A 25,574-nucleotide genomic window follows, 5' to 3' on the forward strand; every position below is an offset into this window, starting at 1 on the left:
ACGTATGGTCGATAATACCAGCAAAATCTTTGCCAACGGACCTGTACCGACTTTGATCTTGCCCTCATAGGCTTGCATCTCACCCCCACCCCGTTCATTTTTTTAGTGTCTTATTTTACGGCTCTGTATTGACCTGCCTTTATTGTCCTGTATGGTCCCTGATGTAATACACATTACACCAGGGAGCAGGAGAGCACATGGGGTGAGACAATAGAAGAGACATTACCTCGCATGAGTTGATCTGATTCGAACCCAGTCCCTGTTTTTTGCATCAGTAGATAAATTAACATTATCAATGAAGTCTCCAGAGATGGACGGCTCAACATGAGCATAACAAATATTACTTCCCTTCATTATGCTTAATCACCCCTCCCGAGACCTGGAAACAGATCAACAGCGATAGGCGATGCCAAGGACACGGCCAACAACTGGGATGAGTTTAATGTATGAATATTTGATTGGCCATCACTTATAATAAGACAATTGTATGCAGCAACTCAACTTTAAGAGGAGGACTTGAACTTGTTTAATGGCGATTGTGTATATCCTTGTGTAAGTGTGCCGGGGGAAATGTATAAAGTTATAATAATAGTCCTAAAAGTTTATCCTGGCCAAATAGCGCCAAAACCCAATGGGGCACGTGTATTCAATGTTTGTAATTGATAGTAATCCAAAGATGCTCCCATAAGTGACCAAGCCATATGTGTAACCCCATAAATGCTTCATCCACAGATGCGCCCCATAAGTGCTCCAGTCTTATTTGCCCCATAAGTGCATCATCAATAGATGTGCCCCAATAAGTTTCACAGCCACCGATGCCCTTGTAAGTTCCCCGGTCACAGATGTGCCCCATAGGTGCCTTACCTTTAGGTGCCCCCATAATTGCTTTATCAATAGTTGGGCCTCAAAGTGCTCAAGCCATAGATACTGCAATAAGTGTCACAGATATACATGCCCCTCTAAGTTACCCAGTCACCGAGGTGTCCCCAAAAGTGTCCTAGCCACAGATGCCCCAAGGTGGCCCCATAAGTGCCTCATCAATAGATGTGCCCCCATCAGTCCCCCAGACACAGATGCTTCCTTAGGTGTCACTGCCACAGATGCGCCTGCAGGTTCCCCAGTCACAGATGTGCCCTCATAAGTGCTTCATCAATAGATGTGCCCCCATATGTACTGAAGGCATAGATACTGCCATAAGTCCCCCAGATACAGGTGCCCCTGTAAAATTTCCAGTCACAAATGTTGTTAAGTGCTCCATCCACAGATGCTCCCATAAATCTGCACTGCCTTAGATAGCCCCATAATTACCTCATCACTAGATGTGCCCCTATCAGCCTTCCAGATACTTTCTCAAGTGCCACTGCCACAGTTGCCCGTGTATGTTCCCCAGTCAGTAGCGCTCATCACAGGTGTGCCCCATCACAGGTGTGCCCCTTTAGGAGTCTGCCTCAGATGTGACCCCATATTAGCCACAGCCAAGCACTTTCCTAGGGCTTTGACTGGGGCAGATTGGCGTGTGACCTACCAAATGCCGGTAGGAAAGATTTTGGTCCGTAAACAAATGTGATACTTTACCACCAGAATCGGTATATTTTAGGGCCAGGACACTGTCAGCTGTCTGAGTTTATGCCCGCCTGCAGTAAAAGCTACAATCTGATTGGTTACTATGGACAACATTTTGTTTTTGGAAATATCTGCCATTAGATTACCCATATCTGCGAATCATTCTCATGGTTCTTAGACCTGCTGGACCTTGGCACATCAGGCATGACCTAACGTTGGGTCTGTTTTTGTCACCATAGTCACTACCTATAGGGATTATTTTTTTTCACCTCTACTGCTGTGGATCCCATATATAATTTATTTTTTCCATAGAGATGCTCAATCTTGTCAAATAATCCCCATGAGTTGCAGTCCTGGAGACACCTCAGCGTGGAGGTCATGTGCCTAGAGGACCCCAGGTTATAAATCCACATGGGTCCCACCTCTTTGGCAACTATCCCTGACTGTTTTGACAGATAAAGAAATAATTCAATGTTTGCACTGATTACATGTGTGTCATACATTCTCTATCTTCATCTGATACAACGGGTAGAGGCCATCTACGGAAGGTGATAATAAGATAACCCCACTCTGTAGATGAAGAGCGATGACCTCATGTTGTAAAAGGACACCCGCTTCATTAAAAGCACGCTCTTTACTAGTGGGTGTTATTGGTGGGATGGAGGGACGTGCGAAATTTAATACCTGTCTGGGAGCGATGTCATCTGTCTACTTTCTCAGATTTTCCATATACACAAACAGTGAGGTCAAGGCCGGGCATGCTGGGAATTGTGGTACGCCTATACTCTGTGTAACAACAATGTTTTGGACCAAATTTTAGGACAGGATCTTAAATTAGTAATAATTATACTTTTAGACCCAATGACAATTTTTGTATAATTTTTTTAAATATTTTTGAATATTATTTATAGAATATTTTGAAACTATTACATTGTATTGAGTGACATGGGTAATATTCACGTCTGGGTATATGATCTATGTAGAGGACGTTCACATAAAATGAACATGTAATCTTTGCTCCTGGTTAATCTGTCCCCTAATCCCTATAATCCATGGATTTTAAATATCTCATCCCCTTAATTTACTGGTGAAATTGGATTACATACCAGGTGCGCCAAAGCTGTAGTACATTAATTATTCTATCCGCATTTATTTTATATGTATTCATTTGACCAATAGTAGTGCGATCCCATAAATAGAGAAACATTAATAACACCGACCGGTCCCCGTGAGGGTAAATTTTCCTAATTTTAGGCCATTATCTACTCTTATCACGACAACCCCGATCATGATCGTCGATCAGCTAACCACTGCAAGTCCAGCTTTAGACTCCCCCATAAATTATTCGCATGATCACAAAGGGAAGCTACAGAGGAAATGTAGTATTACATGGTCAACTACTGTAAAGCCCATATTACACTGGCCGGTGCAGCGAGCGCCGATCAACGAGACATCGTTGATCGGCTCTCGCTTGCTCCTGTCTCATTGAGCTATGGATACGGATGAGCGGTCTTTACTCCGATCGCTCGTCCCCATACATTATTATGATGTTGGCAGCGCGTCTCCCTGTTTACACCAATAACCAACAACGATAATCTTTTACATTTTTAAAATGATACGATCAGCAGATGATCGAGCGATTGCTCGTCCATCTGCTGATCGCTGCCCGGTTTACACAGGGAAATTATCAGCAACGAGCGTTCTATAAATACTTGTCTGCCCGATAATCGCCCAGTGTAAAACCCCCTTAAGTGTTACATGGATGGGTTGGGTCCACCAGAGCGAGAGATGCCCTTTGTTATCGGCTCTCCACTCTGGATAATAGAGAGGGGTCCTGAGACAATCCCTTCAATGTCCAGGGTCCGATACTTCTGAACAAGTAAAAAGAGTAAGACCTGTTCCTACTTTGTTACATCTTCTCTAATTATCTGGGCAAAAATTTGAACAATTGTCAACATGAATGTTGCTGGTTGGTGAAAATTGGAGAAAAAATTTAGCCAAAAATAAAATTTTGGGGTTTGAGTTGGGAAGAGTTAATTTAAGAACCGATTGTCCCTCCTGACCGTACAGACTTGGTTCATCACCTGAGCTTCCTCCAGATGTGACTCCCACTCCCAACAGAGCAAAATTATTTACTTCCTAATCTGGTTATTTATTAATGTCATTGCACAATAACCCTTTCGGGAATCTTCAAAGGATTTTCGATCTGAGACCCCCGACTGGCCAACAATTGTGCAGCTGTGAACTCTCAAAGGGGAGAAACAAAGTTCAGGTGGTCTTCACTGGAGGTTCTGACTACTGAAGAGTTTTATAAGCGGGTGGTCCTGGTTTAAGACACAGAGCTTTATCTTAATAATTTCAAAAATATTCATTGTACATCAAAGTAGAAGATTTACTTGTCTGGTGTATAGAGACAGAAATTGAGGCCAGTTCGCAAATTTATGTAGAGATTTTTCTCCCAGTCTTTGAGTTATATTCTACATTTCACGGGGATATTTTATATATATTTATGGACTGGAGATTTATTTTTATTTTTTTTAAGAATCAATTCGGGATTGGGAGCAAAGTGAAGTGAGAGGAAGTTGGTAGGCTCGCTCGAGGTTGTCTAGGAATGAGAGGCATAGGATAATAGAGACCTGTGACCGGGGCAAATAAGGGGAACAGGGTTAAAGGATTGGGACGGGGCTTTAAGGCTTAGAGAAAGGAATAGTTGAAGGGGTATTCCCAACTCTACAGGATATGCCATAAGTGTCTGAATTGGGAATACCCCTTTAAGGAATATTTAAGGGACTAGGTGTAGAATTTCTTGGTAACCATTAAAACAGTAAAACTATTAGAACTTATCATTTTTATCGATTTTCAAAAATTCTGACGCATACCGTAAGTCTTGGACTGCAAGGTCTCAAATTGACTACAACTACAGAATATTTTGTGGGGGCGTCTTTCTAACAATGTCCTCCTCTAATGACACTAATCATTTTCCATGAGACTGTAGAGGTCAACGACAGGCAAAGGATTTTGCCCAGTGAAGCATTATAGTATAATGACCCAAACTATGTATCCTTAGTGACATTGTAAAGTAGACATCGAAGCCTTGAGAATCTCTTCCTCCTCGGGGAATCCTTAAATCTTGATTGACGTTTGTGTCCTATCCAACAGTGTGATCGAGAACCAGAAGGACTTGTTGAACCTAACTCAGATGGACATGAAGAACTTCAGAGAACTAAAAAATCTGTGAGTACTCGACTCTACGCTCTATCCTTTACTTGTCTTTGGGTGGAGAGACATTAATTCTCCTTGTCATCATGTCTCTTGGTGCCATAAGGGGGAAATAAGACAAATGATTCAGGAAGTGTGAAGAAAAGGGACATGACCTTGAGCCTGGGGTGGAATGAAACGAGCATAATTAGGGCCAGAACGGAGACAAAAAGTTCACTCCAGCATTCCTGGTTTTCTTACAGAGAATGTAAGACAGCCTTGAAGGCCCATTTTTCATTGTCAGACAGTCCAAATTCCATGTATACATTTTTTTTTAAATTAAACTAATGTTAATATATTGTTGTAGCTGTTCCAGACACTGTAGGGTTTTAGGGATTAAAAAGTCCCTTATTTTGTCATAACGCCTCCTATTGGCACAATACTCCATTTTGCATCTACTCAACCTAAGGACAGGGCGAGAACCAGTTAATGGAGTTTAGCTGCAATACCAGTCACAGCCTATAGACAAGTGTGGCGCTGTTTCCTGGAAAAAACAGACTAACATGCTCTTTAAGTGTACTGAAGTTTATTTTCTTCACACAGGACTATTTCTAACACCGGGTTGAAGTATATTTCTGAAGATGCTTTTCACATGAACCCTCGGATGACTCATATGTAAGTGAATTTTAGATATTGTGCATGCACTTTGTAAGGCAAGGGTGTCTACCCAACATAGGACATGACATTGGAATCTGAAAAAGAGAATCAATGACCTCCACTCATAAGAATACAATTCACATTAATGTACAAAGCCCCTTTAAAGATTGGATATTTCATCTGAGGACAACTCACTATTAGGGAATTCTTGGTTAATAGAGCGGGAGCCCCTATTTATGACCCTCATCTCTTAGCCAGAATAGAGTGTCTACAAAGAGTGTCTCTCTTTCATAAGGAGCAGGCATGTCCATGCATTTTACCGACAGTCCATTGGTTTTAATTGAAATTGTGTAATGCCCCTTTTCTCCTGTGGAGGTGCTGCAGGGGAATAAAACACTTACCTAGTTCCCCTGAAGATCACAGCTGATCGCTAGGATTCCCAGCAGTGGGGAACCCTGTGATCAGCTTAATGTCAGGGGACCCATCTAACAGAAAAGAATTGTCCCTAACCCAAATGAGTCAGAAATTGTAATTTGGGAGTGTGTCAGTTCTTCCTCTGTCCCAGGACCACATAGGCTATGTAACATTATTTAGCCCTAGTCATAGGGGAACCCAGGGGTTTGAACTCTCACCAGAAAGGGGAAAGTTTTTTTGATTTTGGTAGGGAAGAGGGCCTCTCTCCTGTAGATATGGTGCAATCAGTTGGAGGCTACGTAGGTACAATTATTTTAAGCTCCCCACACGCCTAGTTTTCCATATTACTTCCTACCACTGATCTCCTCGGAGCTCTCTGAGGATTTTGTGCTTCGTTGGGCTGATTTTGCCTTGTCATTAATAAAATGGCTTATTGAGCACTTGTTTTGTTGTTCTGCAAACTTATTAAGTGTTCTCCTGGAGCGTTCCTAATTGCAGGAGAGCGTTGCTGGCAGGGACCCCGCCACTAATGGAGTTCTCACCGATGAGGTGATTTGAATATGTAATTAAATTTAAAAAAAAAGCCCTTTTATTTTTTAAAGTTTGATGGGAATATGTTTTTCATAGGTAGGCACTTCTTCATCCCTTGGCACCATATTTATCCTCCAGAGAATTTACCAGATCCTTCCTGGTACAGATGGAACTATTTTCCATCATCATGGGGTTTAATTGGGGACATACAGTAGCATAAATCCTTGTTATATTTCAAATCTTTTAGTTGCTTTCTTAAAGGGGTTATCTGGTATAGAAACCTTATTTTAAGATATCCTATTAAGGAAATCCACTGTTCAGGACCCTTATTCACCAGCCAGAATTGAAAGCGCCTACAAAGAGTGTCTTTCGCTCTGGAAGACCCTACATGACTGAATCATATGGACAACCCATTAATTTCAATTGGCACTGTGTAATGCCTCATTTCCCCTGTGGTGGCACTGCAGGAGAATTAAACACTTTCTACCAGGTTCCCTCAGAGATTACAGGTGATCGCTGAGATCTATGTCAACCAATCAGCTCCAAAGTTTTTATTTTCTAATCAAACTCACAGATGAGTGAAACTTGTCTGACATGGGGCAACCACTACTGTATAATATTAGATTTGTCAAAGTTGTGCCGTTTTAACATATTGGATCTTATTATACAATATACACAACAGTAAAAATAAAGATGGGCTTGCAGGTACCAATATAGTGCTCCAAAACACAACTCAATAGTAGAGAAACACTGGCCCCCATTTCATTGAAATAAGCTAGGGCAAATAAAATGAAACAATTGTGGCAGTTCTTCTTCTTGTCTATAGGGGGCAGCATAATTGTTGTAGTTAATACTAGTGTAATAATCATATGCAATTTGGGATTGAAAAGTGACAACAAATTTGCTGAGCCAGAAATGTCCTCAGAGCTGTTGTCACTTCCCTTCCCCCGGTCCTCATGGCAGCTCATAAAGCGAATCACTCAGCAGGGGGCGATAATGAGCACAAGACAAAGCTCCTCCCAGGATAAAGAGAATATAAAATATGTGCTCTGGAGGCCTGTTTACTGCTACAACTGATTTTAATATAACTTTTGACTGGAACTGCACTCAAACATCTGGGTTCTCTGATGGAGTTCTGATGTTGAGTACAAAGTACATAGGAAAAAGAAAAAATTTTGGGCAGTGATGGTAATTTTTATGGCTTGATCAAGGATGTACAACTCATTACACATGGGGAAACAAGGTTGAACGAAGACTTCATACTGGACTGAAGATTCAGAGGGAAGACAAAAATAATTGAAACCCTTACCGCACGATCATTTATGACCCATCATGTCAATTCCAAGTGACAAAAGCATAAACAATCACAAACAAAAACAAAATCAACTCCCCGCCGGTCCTGTCCCTATAAAGAGGGGGAGATGAAGGTTCCTGATGTTCTGAGGGAACTCTCCCACTCTCCAAAGGTCCCTCATCTGTGGCTGGTTATAATCTAGGTTTAGATCTTGTAGTTGTTATTTTTTTATTTGTGTTTTTTGCCTTTTCGTGTACATCATCGTTTTGCTTTGTTTGGGTTTTCAGTTCCGTTTGTGATTGTTTTGGCTACAGGCCGCTAAACAGAGGACCTGGGGTCGAGGCAGCTCTGTTTTGAAGAACACATCACGTCCTGAGGATGGATATCAAAGTCTTCTCTTATCCATGAGATATACAACACACAGAACAATGTATTTTCATATTTGATATGCTTTGATAGTTCCATTCCATAATTCCAATCGTCCTGAAAATATCCGAGAACCTTCCTTAAAGGGGTTGTCCACTTTGGATAATATAAACCTCTCCAAAAGACCAACTGTTTGAGAAGACCGCCCCGGCACTAGAGTAGATTTTTGTGTGATGGATTTCCAATTCCCTTATACAGTATCTGTATTGGTCTTCTTCTTTGATCCGACCACTTCTCTACAAGACCATGAATGGAATCCATGTAGGTCACCAAACTTCTGGTCCTTTCCCCGATACAGACCTTCCGCTCCCGCTCATCAGATGTTCTAATGTCACAGGAAGTGATGTCAGCAGGGAGCAATAAATGCATTTTTTTGAATACCAAATGGAGATTAGATAGATTTAGGTTTTAGAGTAGGCATAGGTCATAGTAAGGAGAAAATTACTGAATTAAAATTAAAAATTTTTTTTTTTTTAAATTATGGGGTTAACAGGTCTATGAAATAAATCCTATGACTGGGAAAGTAGGATAATAAAATGTTATTATGGGAATATAAACACCGTGTCCGCAGGCTACGTTCTGTAAGATCTCTGCTGGACACTGCATTAAGTTATTGACTTCAGCTTCTTCCACCTCGTGTGAAACAATGGGCTTCTGTGAAGCGGATCTTCTGCCAAGCAAAATGTTATTGTAGGTATCGAATTCATCATAGGAGGGGAGTCTTAATATTTTACTATCATCAATCAGCTGGACCTCCTATCCCGAAAAGCAGAAATTCAATAGTTCTTATTATTAAAGTTTTTAACTTTTTATTCGTAATTTTTTTTTAGATTTTTGAATTTTTTGGGGGTATAATTTAAAAGCAGATTTTTTTTAAATAAAATACTGTAGTATTTAGGAAAGGTATGCGCTCTTATTTAAGCACTATATGAGATAATCCTAATAATAAATTGACACATTTATCCGTATTGTAATTAATATATATGATGGTTCCAAGGTTACATTTAGGTATTATATTTCGTGAAAGCAAAAAATATCATAATTTTTTTATTTTAGATTCTGAAAAGCAGACCTATATATTTTTTATATATATATATATATATATATATATATATATATATATATATAGACTAAATATGTAAAAAACGACACAAGTGAAAATACATACATGAATACATTAAAAAGATAAGAAACATACGTATGTAAAGTGATTTTTTTTTCTTCATAGGTATAGCATATAATTGAAATTCCGTTTCATATAAATTATCTTTAAAAAAAAATAAAAAAAAAATAAAAAATAAAAAAAAATATATATATATATATATATATATAAAAAATAAATAAATATATTTGTATATATATATATATATATATATATATATATATATATATATATATATATATATATATATATGTATATAAAACATGTAACAATAATTTGGGAGACATTTTACAGAGCTCCTAAAAAGAGTTAAAGTTAAAGAAAAAATAAAAGTATATCTAAAAAAATATTTTGTATAATAAATAAATAAAAATAATTTTTATAAATACCTAAAAATATTATAATAATTCTAATTTGTAAAATAAATAATCATGATACTACTACTGCTTCTCATATACTACTAATAATAATAATGATATTGCGCCTAATACTACTACTAATAATATTAATAAAAAGAATTATAATTATTATTATTATAAATAATTATATTTTTTATTACAAGAATTAATTATAACATTAAGTTGAACTATAATGAAACAAGTAATATATATTTAGAGGTAATAATGTCACGTTTTTGTCTTATTTTTCCTAATGGCGGTCATATTCTTGGCGTTGTTTTTCCAGGTGTTACGACTCGTCTTCGGTCTCTGAGTAATAAGTGACAGTGAAAAGTGATTCCTGTCAGATGTCTTGTTTGCTGAAATCAATGGTTACAGCCAAACACTATCTCTCAGCAGCTGGGTACAGCGGGGACTTAGTGTGGGGACTGACAGCGAGCGCTCATTTGTACTCCCCTGTGGACAATCATTGACCTGACGAGAGCTGAAATGTATCCGTCCTCACTACCCAGGGCTGTGTGCAAATCGGCCTACAAATGGAGGCACGCGCGGTCTTATTTACAGCTGATTAGATCTTTTGTCACCTACATGATAGCAGGCGAAAAATACATAAAAGCAATATAAAAATATAGATGAAGGGAGGTGAAATGAAAAAAAATTTGAAAAATTTGCCGATTCCTTAGATAGTCTTGTTGCATTGAAGTATGTATACAGTGTCTTGCAAAAGTATTCAACCCCTAAAAAAAATCTACAGATGTGTCTGGCTAACAAATGACACTTGGTTCTGCCTTCTCATAAACTGATGGCATATCGCTATGATACGCCACCACTTTCTGATCGATGGTGGCCCAAATCCCGGTAGCGCCATTGACCCTGAGAATGAAGGGACCGCAGCGCTGGTTTTGGCGCTGTGACCCATTTCAATTTTTTCCTCTGGAAATGACCGCTCCTGGTGACCGTCTGTGCAGGCCCCATTCACTTATTGAGCTGTGCCGCCGGTTCTGTTTGCATAAGTAGTCAACCCCGGTGCTGTAGAAGCTCCAAGTGTATACAGATGAAAGATCTTGTCCTAACAATTGGTCTTTACCTGGAAATCATTAAAAAGGTCTCTTGTAGGGCTTTTCTTTTGTTCCTTTGGAGGTTAGAAAAAATAATTTCTACAGTGAAAACTCTGGCATCTATCAGGAGGTCATGCTATAGTTTTAGATCCATCACAAGCGGTCGTGTGTCTTGAGGAACCCAACTCTTCGCCCTTTAACCTTCCTCTTCCTTCGACTGTTGACAACTGTAGTCTTCTGTCTCGTCACAGCAGAACACATGTGTTTGGCGTCTTGTCTAAGCTGATTTTTCTTCTTCTTTCAACAGTAACCTGTCTTCTAATTCACTGGTCTCGCTGTCTTGGAGGACATTTCATGGTCTACCTCTTCAGGAGTTGTAGGTCAACCTTTTTTTTTCTTACCATGATAATTACTATTATATGTGACTATCTCTGAAGACAAGTACTTATTTCGAATGCATGTCCTATAAGCTATTATAGTATACGACCCTGCTCCTCAAACGGTAAGGGGTAGGATCATCTCTCCATCGGGGTTTATTGTTGACATTGAACAATTGAATGCAAAATAGCTCAACTCTTCTCTATCTCCATAAATAATACTGCATCTCTAGTGCCATCTATAGGTGACTATACTATATATCAATTAACCCCTTAAAGACCTTCGAAACATGGCTCAGCTGATCAGCCAAACCAGAGACCATCTGTAGACAGCACTGTCTCGGTGTTGTTGCTCTTCGTTAGTACAGAGTCGGTTCTGATGGACTTTGCGTACTTTTCCAAAGGAGCATTTCCCCTTAAGACTGGATCTTATCAAGAAGAATCCATACCTTTCGTGAGGTTGGCATGAAGAAGAACTTCTGTCTCATCCATGATCTACGACTTATCTGTCCTTCTATCCATGATTTTGTATTCTGAGAAGGTGGACCATCATGCGCACCTTGAGTTTATTCTTTTTTAACTTCTTCCTCTGCTAGAGTCCTAACTGAAAACCCGTTCCAATGTTCCTGTGAAGTTCGGTGGATTCAGATTCGTAGGGATGAAGGTTGGGCTGATCTTGGAAACCAATCCCTAAGCTGTTGGAAATACGGGGTGGAGATTTTCATAGAAGATGACAACATCTCCCAGTGTGGTAGGCATCCCATGTGTCCCGGAATGTGTTTATATATTGGGACCACTAAGGTTTATAGCATGTTGTATGTTTTTTCTTTTAGATCGCCCAGAAGTCTACATTGCAGAACAAAATCTTACAGTTCTTCATGGCGACAACCTGACCCTTCAGTGTAATGTAGCCGGTCAGCCTATGCCAACGGCTACCTGGATTTTACCAGATCTGAATGCACAGTATGAAATTGAGGTATTCAAATGTTTACTATCATTTCTTCAAAGCTTGCCATAAAAAAATGTTGATGGTTCCAACCCCTGGTAGATTGAACATGATCAGAAATGATTCTCTAAGGGTTAGTTATCTGAGAATGTCGCATGAGGGTGCAATGCAAAAAGTTATACTTACAACTTTTGCCTAGATTGTAGTGGTTTCCCATGGGCTTTTACTGGAGATGTTGAAGGACTTCATTTGTGAACATCATGTTGTAGTTTTCCGCTATCTACACAGGGTGGAGAAAACAATCTGTGCACTCTTCTCAATGTTGTTCCTTTGCAGCAGTCTGATGGTCCTTATATCGAGATCTTCCTGCACCTTTTCAACATCTCTTCGGGGTTCAACAAGCGTGATGTCAGCTGTTGGGCTGAGAACATGGCTGGTCCCACCAAAAAGTCAGTTCAGATAGATGTCCACTGTAAGTTCACCTTCAAACTTTGAGTTCTAAGTATTCGTAGCATAACCTAGAGGTTTCTGTAGTGATGCAGTCGATATATTGACTGATGCGAGAAGATTTGGTCCATGCTTACCTTGAATCCACATGGAGAATAAAATTATTCACCATAAGGTAGATTGGTCAAAAGATCATATGCAAGAGGGAAGAACAGTTAACGGTTCCTATTCTTCGAGTAAATTAATGGTGAATGTGAGGGTTATCTGTCGGTAAATGGGGTGACCTGAAGGCAATCAACAGTCAACAATCGTCTTTTGACCATCTCATAGATTGGACTGAGACTTTATCTTCTTGGAACTGGGTGGCCTGAACCGGTCTGACCAGACACAATGATGATAATAATAATCTTTATATACATTCCGCAGCACTTTACATTTCAGAAGGTACCTGTATAGACAAAGTCTGTAGGATATTGCTGAAGGGAGGGATCGGATTCTGTGGAATAAAGTAGAGGGGTGTTAAAAGGTGAGGAGTTAAATTAGGAAACATGGCAGGCCTCCATAAAATGGTGTTTTTAGGGTACGATTAAAACTGTGGTTGTTGGGAAGTAATCTGATTGTCTGGGGTAGGGCATTCCAGTGAACTGGTGCAGCACGAGAGAAGTTCTGGAGACAGGAGGTTTGGATTATGAAGGATGTTAATCATAGAGCACGGGTAGGGCAGTAGACAGAGATGAGGGAAGAGATGTAGGAAGATGCAGCACTGTGGAGAGGATTGTAGACGCGAGATATAAGTTTGGATAATGAATGGGAATGGACAACAAGAGCAGTCACGGACACAGGGTAGAGGGATTAATATAGCATGATGGTCAGATGAGAGATACAGTGACCTTGGCTTGTATCAACCATACATATCTGTCAAGAGACATAAGAAATAGTTATAGAGCCACTTAAATTGCACCAAATAATACCTCAAGGGCTAGCTTATACCGTCTTGGTCAGACAGTGTCCAATAAATGAACTATTGGACTGAAGGATGTCGACTGCCCATATAATATCAGCTGAGACTATAAAAATGAGTCTTTTTGTACATAACCTGTACTTGTTTTGACTCTCTAACGTTGTCCCAGTTGGTTGACCAGTTTATGTTGCCCAAAACCAGATAATGACTTCCGGGGAGCGTCACGATGGAACAGTCTTCATTTTAGGCAGGGATTCATTTCTTCCCGGCAGACCCCGCTCATCCTGACTTATGGGAAGAAAATCTCACTCAATGGAAAAACCTTCTAATTAATTCAGAGAACCAATACCCACAGAAAACCTAATGGAATCGTAGTAGGAAATATTATAGAGATGAAGTTTAACTCTAACGTCACCTTCTGGGCTGTTACAACTGTTCCACAATACTTCACACTCTCATCCTATCGAGAGCCATTTAGAGCTAGCTTAGGTGGTAGTAGACCTACCGTGGCACTAGGCTTTAGCTGCCATTATTATGGTGTATGGTGTCCACCCGCCCTTGATAGTAGGGGTGTGTAGATGCCAACATCATGAAGCTAAAAATTAATCTCCTAGGGCATTCTAGATGCTCAGTCCGAAAGGCCAACATCAATATCACATTGTAGGCCATGGTCTATGATGTCTCTACCTCTATACTTAGGATGGTTAGACTCCTACATAGTATGTCTTGTGCAACCTTAAATTTGGGAATATGCTATAGTTCCTTTCCCAATTTCTCGCCCCGTTTCTCCAGTTTGGACTTTTGTGGTTCACTAGATAGAGTTTTTGACTTTTTGAAAAAATTATTTACTCCTTTTCTCTCTTTCCTAGTTCCGGCAGTAATAGTTGACTTGGGTGAGGTGATTCATCAACATCACTCCTGTATCCCCTATACAATTGATGGGAACCCTGCCCCGGAGGTTAGCTGGCAGTTAAATGGAGAGATTCTACTCATGAACACCTACATATTCACAAGGCAGCTTGAGTACAGAGAAAATGGGACCCTTATCCATGGCTGCTTATACTTTAATAATCCAACGCATGTCAATAATGGTAATTACACGCTACTGGTGAAGAATCGGCTCGGGGAGGACAACAAGAGTGTCTACAGTATCTTTATGAATAATCCGTTTGACTTTAACCCAGAGGAGCCCATTCCAGGTGAGAAATGCTTACATTTGCAATGAAAACAAATGCTAATTTACATATATCTCCCAGAATGCAATGCAAAGTGCATCATGTAATTAAAATTTCAGCCAAACTGCAAAGAATATATAATAACAACAACCGTCAGTGAAACATGTGATGCAAGCGTGAATGGTGGTCACCCCTGTTTCCTGGCTGAAGGGGTGGTCACTCATGGATGGTCACTCTCCATAAGAATGAAGGGGAGCGGCGGGAATATATATTATCCTTATGCCACCATCTTTAGGGTTACTTGTTGATGTATAAGCAGCACCTTAAAATATTCTCCACTATGTAGAAAATGTAGATCTTTCATCTGACTTAAGTTAGTATAATATTACTTTACGCTTTGAGTTGAGTTTATTGTAATTATATGTTGTGTCTTTTTCATTTACAGTATCGCTGTCCCCATCTGGTAAGATATTCTGCTATGTTTTCAGATCTATGGTTGACTTTACGTGCATTTGGTAAAATTTGACTATAACTAGGCTTTCCAGCTCCATTCACTTGAAAGATGAGCAGCAATACCAGACACAGCCCATGGACAAGAGTGGCGCTGTTTCTGGAATAAAGCCCATTGGCTTTAATTGTTGATATATAATACAACTTGTGCTAGTAGTCAGACCCCCGGAGATCAGCTTACTATCAGGGGCTCTGTCTCATTAAGGGGGTTGTCCTTGGTGTATAACCCTTTAAAGGGGTATTCCAGTTACAAGAAGTTATCACCTATCCATTATACAGGTGATAACTGTTAGATTGATGGAGCACCGACCTCTGGGACCCCCACTGATCGCCAGAATGGTGGTTCTTTGTCCCCCGTTCCGCACAGGATGCGCCCTGCCAATCCATTCAAAGACTATCGGACTGGCAAAAACTGCTCAGCAGTCGGACCCCCACAGATCGAACAGATAACTTCTTGTGACTGGAAAACCCCATTAAGGAATGAATATATTAATAATTCACTTCCCCTTTAAGGCAAGGGACAAGATAAGCTCCTGCTTTATACACCGGTTATTGTTGGACACCTTCTGTCATTTATGATTTCTGCTTTTGACCTTAAACATGATTGCGGCTAATATAATAAGAAGTATTTCGCGAACTTTATAAAATAGATTAGCTCCTTCCCTTGCCCAGGCAAATGCAATAAAATAATAATTTAGCTGCTGAATCAGTCCTGCCTGGAGGCTTTCTGGACTACGACAAAATGGAGCCTATAAATTTATATGGTGCTTGATGGGTACATTTGTAATAGTCTATGGCTTCTCCTATGTCCGGAAACCTGACACTGGACCTGGTCTGCATAGGAGCTGTATACACAAAACGGTAGAAGATTTTTAATCAACATTATTTGCAAATTGACTTCGCTTTTCACCATAGATGCATTGGAACACTAAAAAAAAATTTGTTGCAAAATTGGAAACCGTAAAAATACATTAATTTATTTATATTACGATAAGCAGTTTTGGGATTATGTGACTTTGTATGTTTTTATTTTTATTATGATTGGCAATACCCCATAAATAGAAATGTGTAACTTAGATGTGATCGATAACAGGTGGATCCTGCGATTCAGAGACACGCAGGACCAGCGGTCACCGAAGCCGCAAGTCACGCTGACCTGACGGATTCGGTTCTGAGCGCAAGATACAGCTTTCATGTATCCGGGATACATAGAATCTGTATCAAAAAGTAAAATAATAATAAAAAAAACTATTAAAAATTGGTTTTAAATACTTTAATACATTGTTTTATTTAAAAAAAAAAAATGTGCTCAAAGGTTTACATAGCCTTTATTGCATTTCAATAGGAACTAAAATATATAATCACTCCTTAAAGGGTATGTGCACCTTGGCTTCAATAATGTAGTCAAACAGTTCGTTTTACCTACATCAGATTACTGTACAGTACCTGGTGTAGATTACACTTCCCATTATGTAAATCTACAGAGCAAGCTCTGTGCAGACACTGAACATGCAGGGAATGCACAGAGATTCTATCTGAAGCCTACAGAATTGTGAGTGCAGCTCTGGAGCATAGTATAGGCTGTAACTCAGGATCAGTACAAGTTAAGTAATGTATTATATGTACACAGTGACTCCACGGCATATACTGAGTGCAGCTCTGGAGTATAATACAGGATGTGACTCCGGATCAGTACAGGATAAGTAATATAATGTATGTACACAGTGTCTCCACCAGCAGAATAGTGAGCACAGCTCTGGAGTATAATACAGGATGTAACTCCGGATCAGTACAGGATAAGTAATGTATGTACACAGTGACTCCACCAGCAGAATAGTGAGTGCAGGCTCTGGAGTATATTACAGGATGTAACTCAGGATCAGTACAGGATAAATAATGTAATGTATGTACACAGTGACTCCGCCAGCAGAATAGTGAGTGCAGCTCTGGTGTATAATACAGGATGGAACTCAGGATCAGTACATAATAAGTAATGTAATGTATGTAAACAGTGACTCCACCAGCAGAATAGTGAGTGCAGCTCTGGAGTATAATACTCAGAATCTACATGTACACAGTGACTTGAAACTACTGGTGGTCAAAAGTGGATGTATACTGTAATACGTATAGTGCAATTAATTGAATGTGATTAATATAGCTATAACAACTTATATACAACAGGCGGAGGCAACAGCACGTATGTCAACCCAGTGGAGACGGTGGAGGACAATACATTTGGGGTGAGTTTGTTACCTTGAAAATTGTTGATGTTGCGGCATAAAACACAAACCTCAGGTTACCGGCACGTAGAACCGCAGGACGCTCACACAGCAGCGTAATTACATGGCTGGAGGTAATTGAAGACGTAATTGATGCTCTGTTGACAGTGTGTTAATTTGTTGGTAATTTATAAAAAAAAAATATTCTGGCCTGAGGCAAAAGCAGAAACCACTAAGTAATAAATATGGCTGATGGCAGCATTATAATATATTTTATAACACATCCTAAGAGCCGTTGTGTTGTGGGGAAGACAGGTCAAACTGTGGTCCCTGGAAATGAACATTTATTAAAATCAGTGCAGGCAGTAGATTTGAAGCTAAAAACGGTGTAAGTACAAGCACTGCCGTATTGGTTTACCCTACTTGCTGACAGTTTTCAGTTTGGTGGGTGTGGCTTAAGACATATATGCCCCCCATTGAACATCATTTTACAATTGATATAAAGAAATTAGTAAATGCATTTCATTATGTATCTTTCCCTGAGTAACAGAATGTATTGTAGTCCACAACTGCATTAACAATTCTGCAGGCTTCAGAGCAGAAATCTCCCAGCATTTCTGGCTTATTTAGTGTCTCTGCTGATTTATATTCTGGGAAGTGTATTGTACAGCAGAATAGTGAGTACAGCTCTGGAGTATAATACAGGATGTAACTCAGGATCAGTACAGGATAAGTAATGTAATGTATGTACACAGTGACTCCACCAGCAGAATAGTGAGTGCAGCTCTGGAGTATAATACAGGATGTAACTCAGGATCAGTACAGGATAAGTAATGTAATGTATGTACACAGTGACTCCACCAGCAGAATAGTGAGTGCAGCTCTGGAGTATAATACAGGATATAACTCAGGATCAGTACAGGATAAGTAATGTATGTACACAGTGACTCCATCAGCAGAATAGTGAGTGCAGCTCTGGAGTATAATACAGGATGTAACTTAGGATCAGTACATGATAAGTAATGTATGTATGTACACAGTGACTACACCAGCAGAATAGTGAGTGCAGCTCTGGAGTATAATACAGGATGTAACTCAGGATCAGTACAAAATATGTAATAAAATGCATGTAATGTGCATTTACGTGAAGCTGAGAGTTTTGACTGTGGAGTTTGTGTTTTCCATCAGGTCTCTGTGGCGGTGGGCCTGGCCGTCTTTGCCTGCATGTTCCTTCTCATTATGCTGATTGTACTTAATAAGTGTGGACGACATTCTAAGTTTGGAATCAACCGTAAGTTCTACCTTATTGATTGACATGTTGTATATGAGCCATGGAAATATATATGTAGAAAAATCTATGATCGTTTTTCCTTTAGCTTTGTTCTAATGAAAAACCTCACAAAGCCCTATGTCATTTCACCATGTTTATTACCAAGATAAAAGATGCCCAGAACTCAGAATTTAATATCATGAAGAAGACTATTAGACAGAACTGACACCCTGTGTTATGCCTGAGGACCTGAGGGGGCGGGGCATGACACAAGGAATCTCTCTTTGGTGTTCTTCGAATCCCTGTGTCATGCTCCGCCCCCTTATTCCCTGCATTAATGAATATACTGTGTATATTTCAGCCTGCAGTGTTTCTTTAAAGGGGTTGTCCATCCTGATCAACACCCTTACATTTGGCATCTCTCTCAATTATGAGCTATATGTTAGGGGGTGACTGATGAACCCCCAGAAATCATCTGTTAACCTTGGAACAACCTGCTGATACATTCACAGTGGACAGATATATAGTATCCTGCATGGTGAGCGCTGCTCTGGCTAATGGGGGGTAAGAACAGGGGAGATTACAACCCTTTTCAATATATACTTAATACTATAGAGAATATACATTTCTTCATCCCTTATTATATCCTTCAGGGCTCTACACAGAACATATTCTGGCACATTCATAAAACTAGGCTTCAGAGCTGAAATCTCTCGGCATTCCCTACTTGTTCAGTGTCTGCATGATTTGTAGTTCAGCGACAGGTTAAAAGGTCATAGATATGATATTAAAGTTTCAGAATAATTCCTTTAATCTGGCATACCATAATTCTGATAATCTGCTGCATGTGTGTTAACATTTTATTTTGGGTTTTCTTTTAGAGGGTCTCTATCTACCCTTAGAAGTGTGTGTTGTATATTTTTGTATAACTCTCCAATAATCCAGAATATTTGACAATCCGGCACCTATCAGATCCCATTGGTGACCGATTAATGGAATTTTACTGTGATATTGAGAGCACTGTTAGGAAGAAGTAAAATTGGTAATATTATGGGACTTCTAGGCAGGGAAATTCGTCAGTGTTGACATAGTCCCTCCAAAACCCATACCATGGTAACACCGTGACATCAGCCACTTATCTCCGTGAGTCTCAGACTCGATAAAATTTGAAAAATTAAACATCAAAGGTGACGGGAAGGTTGTCTAAACAGGAGGCTCCTCTTGTGATATAATAGCTGCTTCCATCTCCTTATTTGCTATATAAACATACGTGAGCGATTCGTGTCATTACAATCTTTCACTAAGAGCCCGAATCCGGATAAGATCTGGGTAAATAGATCCCTAAGGATGTGCTCGATAGTGAATTATCCCACCATAAGTGTCTCCTCACAAAAAAAAAATAAAAAATGTCCCATGTTTTTTCAGCAGAAGCATAAAGTGAACCAGTCAGCAGAAAAAGCTCCTCCCCCAGTGAAAGAAACTTTACTATTAAGCTGAACTTATCTGAGCTCCCATAATTCAGTGGGACAATAAGTCTTTTATACATCCTATAGTGGTGGTGTAAAGACTGCACACCCCAGAACGCATATCTCCAGAGCAAGTTATGTGCAGACACTGAACAGGAAGGAGATGCTGAGAGATTTGAGCTCTGAAGACGGAAGAACTATGAATATAGCTCTGGACTTAAATATTGGCTGTAACTCAGGATCAGTTCAAGGAGTTCTTATCTGGGTTGGAGCCTTCGTCACAAATTCCATCTTAATTTTCTGAAAAAATGGCGAAGCTTGCAGCGCAATATTTTCTGCCAAATCGAGGGGCACCATTTTGGAACCAAACGGAGCCCATTATAAGTTAAATGGGTCCGACACAGCTTGAATTCTGTATTTTCTATGATGGATGAGAAAAATGAAATCCACAATGCGGATGTGAACAGAGTCTGACTGGCTATAAAACTATTCCTCCCGACTTCGCTATACACATGCACGCTCGGCTCGGCGTAGGGAGAAGGAAAAAGGCCGCTGCCAGACTCCTCTGGCAGCGGTTTATCTACTAATGAACAGAAGGATTGGGCATGTTGAAGTTCACCATGCTGGACCCTTCCCTCCCCCGAGATCTGCTGTCGGGGGAGAGTCGGTACGCCGGCATACACATTAGATTGTCAGCCGGTCTTGCCAAAATCTCTGGGTTTGGCTGAAACACATCTAATGTGTATGGCCAAAATTAGTCTGAACTGACGGAGTTTACGAGGTGCCGTGTCCCTTTTATTGTTTGCCTAGGCACAGCGCCGTATTGTGGCTGTGCCTGGTACTGCAACTCAGTCCTATTCACTTTAATAGGACTGAGCTGCAACGAGCTGTAGTACCAGGCACAGCCACAACCATATAGACGGCGTCGTGCCTAGGCAAACATTGAAGGGGACGTGGTGCTCATTGGAACATTGCAACCTCTTCATTCAGCTGATCTTCAGGGGCATTGGACCCTTGTCGATAAAACATTGATGTCTTCTACTAAGAATTCGCCATCAATATTAAAGTCACGGAAAACCAAGTTTGATGGCAGATGTGGCCCTGGCATTACCTAGACTGGTCCCTATCCTGGTCACTGCACTTTGGGAACCTATTCATGGAGCCGTTCTGGCTCTTCAGGGGTTAACGGCAGCCGGGAATCGGCGTTCTTAAGATTGTTTTTCTACAATATGCATAACTGCATTTTCTCAACTTTAACTAAGGCAAGAAAAGAGAGTGTTTGGAAGAGCCGCACTTCATTAGAGCTTGTTCCCCCGCGCCAGGCTGTAAGAAGCGGCTAATTCACTTTTGAAATTGATTCAAGCCTTAAATGGGTTTGATGCGTCTGTTTCCCAAGGGTCCGCAGACAGAGAAGAGCCGAAAAAGATTGTGAGTGTGAGATGGAAAAGTGGCCTCAGCACTTCAAAGCTATGGCCGCAGAGCAGTAACCCTTTATGATGCATCTACATATTCCGCTATGGACCTTGTGTGTTATCAGTGGGGGACCGATCCCCAGTATCCTCACAATCAGCAGAACGCTTTACCGCAGTAATAATCAGAGCACTACTCTCATTTATGAGGTAATGACTGGTACTGCAGCTCAGCCCAAACTCAACCCCATTCACTTTAATGGTACCAGACACAACCACATAGACTCAACCACATAGATTCAACCACGTAGACTGAACTACATAGACTCAACCACATGGACTCAACCACATGGACTCAACCACATGGACTCAACCACATGGACTCAACCACATGGACTCAACCACATGGACTCAACCACATGGACTCAACCACATGGACTCAACCACATGGACTCAACCACATGGACCCAACCACATGGACCCAACCACATGGACCCAACCACATGGACCCAACCACATGGACCCAACCACATGGACCCAACCACATGGACCCAACCACATGGACCCAACCACATGGACCCAACCACATGGACTCAACCACATAGACCCAACCACATAGACCCAACCATATAGACTCAACCACATAGACTCCAGCAAGTGCCATGGCCTTTTCTTTCTGCTGATCATCAGGGTCCATGGCGTTGGAACCCTACAGCAAGATTGAAACGATGGGTAGACAAGCGCCTAGATATACTATAGACTATAGGCACATATACTCCTTACAAAAATGAAGAGGGTGCTGGTTTTGAGGTATTACAGAGACCCTCTCTCCAGTTTTGACTTTACCAAAGACCAGGTGACCTATTGACACCAATCAACTGCTCTTTGCTACCCTTTTCACAAATTTACCCGAGGACGTCAACCACCAACCATAACCTGCCGCTATTTTCCTATGTTTTCTGCCCTCAAAATTCCAGAAGCCCAGTCTTTCTAATGAACTATAGATATTCCCTTGACCTTATGTCAGAGGAGCTTCAACCCTAATTTTAAATTTAATTATCATGATCCCATGAGGATCTCTACTCCATGGCCCAGGTCTTCTTACATGAAAGTGTGATCAGTGGGGGTCCAGCTGGTCCCCATATTCGGTGGAGAAAATGGCATAAAGCAGCATTTCCGTATCTCTCATTCACTTTAATTGAGGGTGACCAGACGTGCGTGGCCATTTCTTCCAATGGGATTGATCATCTCCATTCTCTGAATTGGTGGGTTTCCCTACCTAGATTACAACTTTATATCTAGTAGATATGTCTTAAAAATCTATGTTTGGAACACCCCCTTTAAAGGGTCATACCAACTGACCTGGACTATTTACTGCCCAAACTTAACATTATGGGTCAGATCATTGGGTGGTAATCTCTAGGAATATTACTCTTTCCTACATTGGAAGTTCTCCAAACTAGATAGACAACCAATCTCAGCTAGGTCATCTTGGAATTCAGGACCATGTAGCAAAGCATCATGGACCTTGAATGTCCGGATCATGGAGAGGGCTTCTCTGCACGTATCATCTTTGTATGTCTATTACGATCTTGTATATGTCTACTAGGTGGAAATGGTGGCTCTGTAGCATCATGGAAGGTATGTCGCAACCTCCCTACATACTTAGATATAAGCAGCGTATAGCTTTATATACATGAGGAAATCTCCCGAGACCTTACAACTACAGCTTCCAGTGATAGTAGAGAAGATCTTTTGTCAGTTCAGTGATTCAGAATAGGATGAGCCTCGTCATTGCTGGGAACTGTAGAGCCGTGAAGTCATTCCTACAAAATATCACTTATATTTCAAGACAAGTGATTTCACTCCTTTATAATATAACTTATATTAGAAGAGAAGTGATGTCATTCCTTTATAATATAACTTATTAGGAGAGAAGAAATGTCATTCCTTTATATTATAACTTATATTAGGAGATCAGTGATGTCATTCCTTTATAATATAATTTATATTAGGAAAGAAGTGATGTAATTTCTTTATAATATAACTTATATTAGGAGAGAAGTGATGTCATTCCTTTATAATATAACTTATATTAGGAGATCAGTGATGTAATTTCTTTATAATATAACTTATATTAGGAGAGAAGTGATGTCATTCCTTTATAATATAATTTATATTAGGAGAGAAGTGATGTCATTCCTTTATAATATAACTTGTATTAGGAGAGAAGTGATGTCATTCCTTTATAATATAACTTATATTAGGAGAGAAGTGATGTCACTCCTTTATAATATAACTTATATTAGGAGAGAAGTGATGTCATTCCTTTATAATATAACTTATATTAGGAGAGAAGTGATGTCACTCCTTTATAATATAACTTATATTAGGAGAGAAGTGATGTCATTCCTTTATAATATAACTTATATTAGGAGAGAAGTGATGTCATTCCTTTATAATATAACTTATATTAGGAGATCAGTGATGTCATTTCTTTATAATATAACTTATATTAGGAGAGAAGTGATGTCATTCCTTTATAATATAACTTATATTAGGAGATCAGTGATGTCATTCCTTTATAATATAATTTATATTAGGAGAGAAGTGATGTCATTCCTTTATAATATAACTTATATTAGGAGAGAAGTGATGTCATTCCTTTATAATATAACTTGTATTAGGAGAGAAGTGGTGTCATTCCTTTATAATATAATTTATATTAGGAGAGAAGTGATGTCATTCCTTTATAATATAACTTGTATTAGGAGAGAAGTGATGTCATTCCTTTTATAATATAACTTATATTAGGAGAGAAGTGATGTCACTCCTTTATAATATAACTTATATTAGGAGAGAAGTGATGTCATTCCTTTATAATATAACTTATATTAGGAGAGAAGTGGTGTCATTCCTTTATAATATAATTTATATTAGGAGAGAAGTGATGTCATTCCTTTATAATATAACTTATATTAGGAGAGAAGTGATGTCATTCCTTTATAATATAACTTATATTAGGAGATCAGTGATGTCATTCCTTTATATTATAACTTATATTAGGAGAGAAGTGATGTCACTCCTTTATTATACAACATATTAGGAGAGAAGTGATGTCATTCCTTTATAATATAACTTATATTAGGAGAGAAGTGATGTCATTCCTTTATATTATAACTTATATTAGGAGAGAAGTGATGTCATTCCTTTTTAATATAACTTATGTTAGGAGAGAAGTGATGTCATTCCTTTATAATATAACTTATATTAGGAGAGAAGTGATGTCATTCCTTTATAATATAACTTATATTAGGAGAGAAGTGATGTCATTCCTTTATAATATAACTTATATTAGGAGATCAGTGATGTCATTCCTTTATAATATAATTTATATTAGGAGAGAAGTGATGTCATTCCTTTATAATATAACTTATATTAGGAGAGAAGTGATGTCATTCCTTTATAATATAACTTGTATTAGGAGAGAAGTGGTGTCATTCCTTTATAATATAATTTATATTAGGAGAGAAGTGATGTCATTCCTTTATAATATAACTTGTATTAGGAGAGAAGTGATGTCATTCCTTTTATAATATAACTTATATTAGGAGAGAAGTGATGTCACTCCTTTATAATATAACTTATATTAGGAGAGAAGTGATGTCATTCCTTTATAATATAACTTATATTAGGAGATCAGTGATGTCATTCCTTTATATTATAACTTATATTAGGAGAGAAGTGATGTCACTCCTTTATTATACAACATATTAGGAGAGAAGTGATGTCATTCCTTTATAATATAACTTATATTAGGAGAGAAGTGATGTCATTCCTTTATATTATAACTTATATTAGGAGAGAAGTGATGTCATTCCTTTTTAATATAACTTATGTTAGGAGAGAAGTGATGTCATTCCTTTATAATATAACTTATATTAGGAGAGAAGTGATGTCATTCCTTTATAATATAACTTATATTAGGAGAGAAGTGATGTCATTCCTTTATAATATAACTTGTATTAGGAGAGAAGTGGTGTCATTCCTTTATAATATAATTTATATTAGGAGAGAAGTGATGTCATTCCTT

General features: G+C 39.2%; 1 protein-coding gene across 1 annotated transcript in view; it reads left to right on the top strand.

Annotated features, from left to right (window-relative positions):
* NTRK1 (neurotrophic receptor tyrosine kinase 1) overlaps window positions 1-25,574 on the top strand; it is a 64,916-nt gene that overhangs the window by 25,400 nt on the left and 13,942 nt on the right. Inside the window, exons 2-11 of the mRNA XM_075844790.1 lie at window positions 4,723-4,797; window positions 5,365-5,436; window positions 11,009-11,077; window positions 11,675-11,829; window positions 11,912-12,054; window positions 12,361-12,496; window positions 14,302-14,631; window positions 15,053-15,070; window positions 17,299-17,357; window positions 18,525-18,627. Of these exons, the coding sequence (XP_075700905.1) occupies window positions 4,723-4,797; window positions 5,365-5,436; window positions 11,009-11,077; window positions 11,675-11,829; window positions 11,912-12,054; window positions 12,361-12,496; window positions 14,302-14,631; window positions 15,053-15,070; window positions 17,299-17,357; window positions 18,525-18,627 (1,160 nt within the window). The remainder of the gene's footprint in view (window positions 1-4,722; window positions 4,798-5,364; window positions 5,437-11,008; window positions 11,078-11,674; window positions 11,830-11,911; window positions 12,055-12,360; window positions 12,497-14,301; window positions 14,632-15,052; window positions 15,071-17,298; window positions 17,358-18,524; window positions 18,628-25,574) is intronic.

The sequence above is a fragment of the Rhinoderma darwinii genome, chromosome 12 (genome assembly GCF_050947455.1).
Source record: "Rhinoderma darwinii isolate aRhiDar2 chromosome 12, aRhiDar2.hap1, whole genome shotgun sequence".
Lineage (NCBI taxonomy): Eukaryota > Metazoa > Chordata > Amphibia > Anura > Rhinodermatidae > Rhinoderma > Rhinoderma darwinii.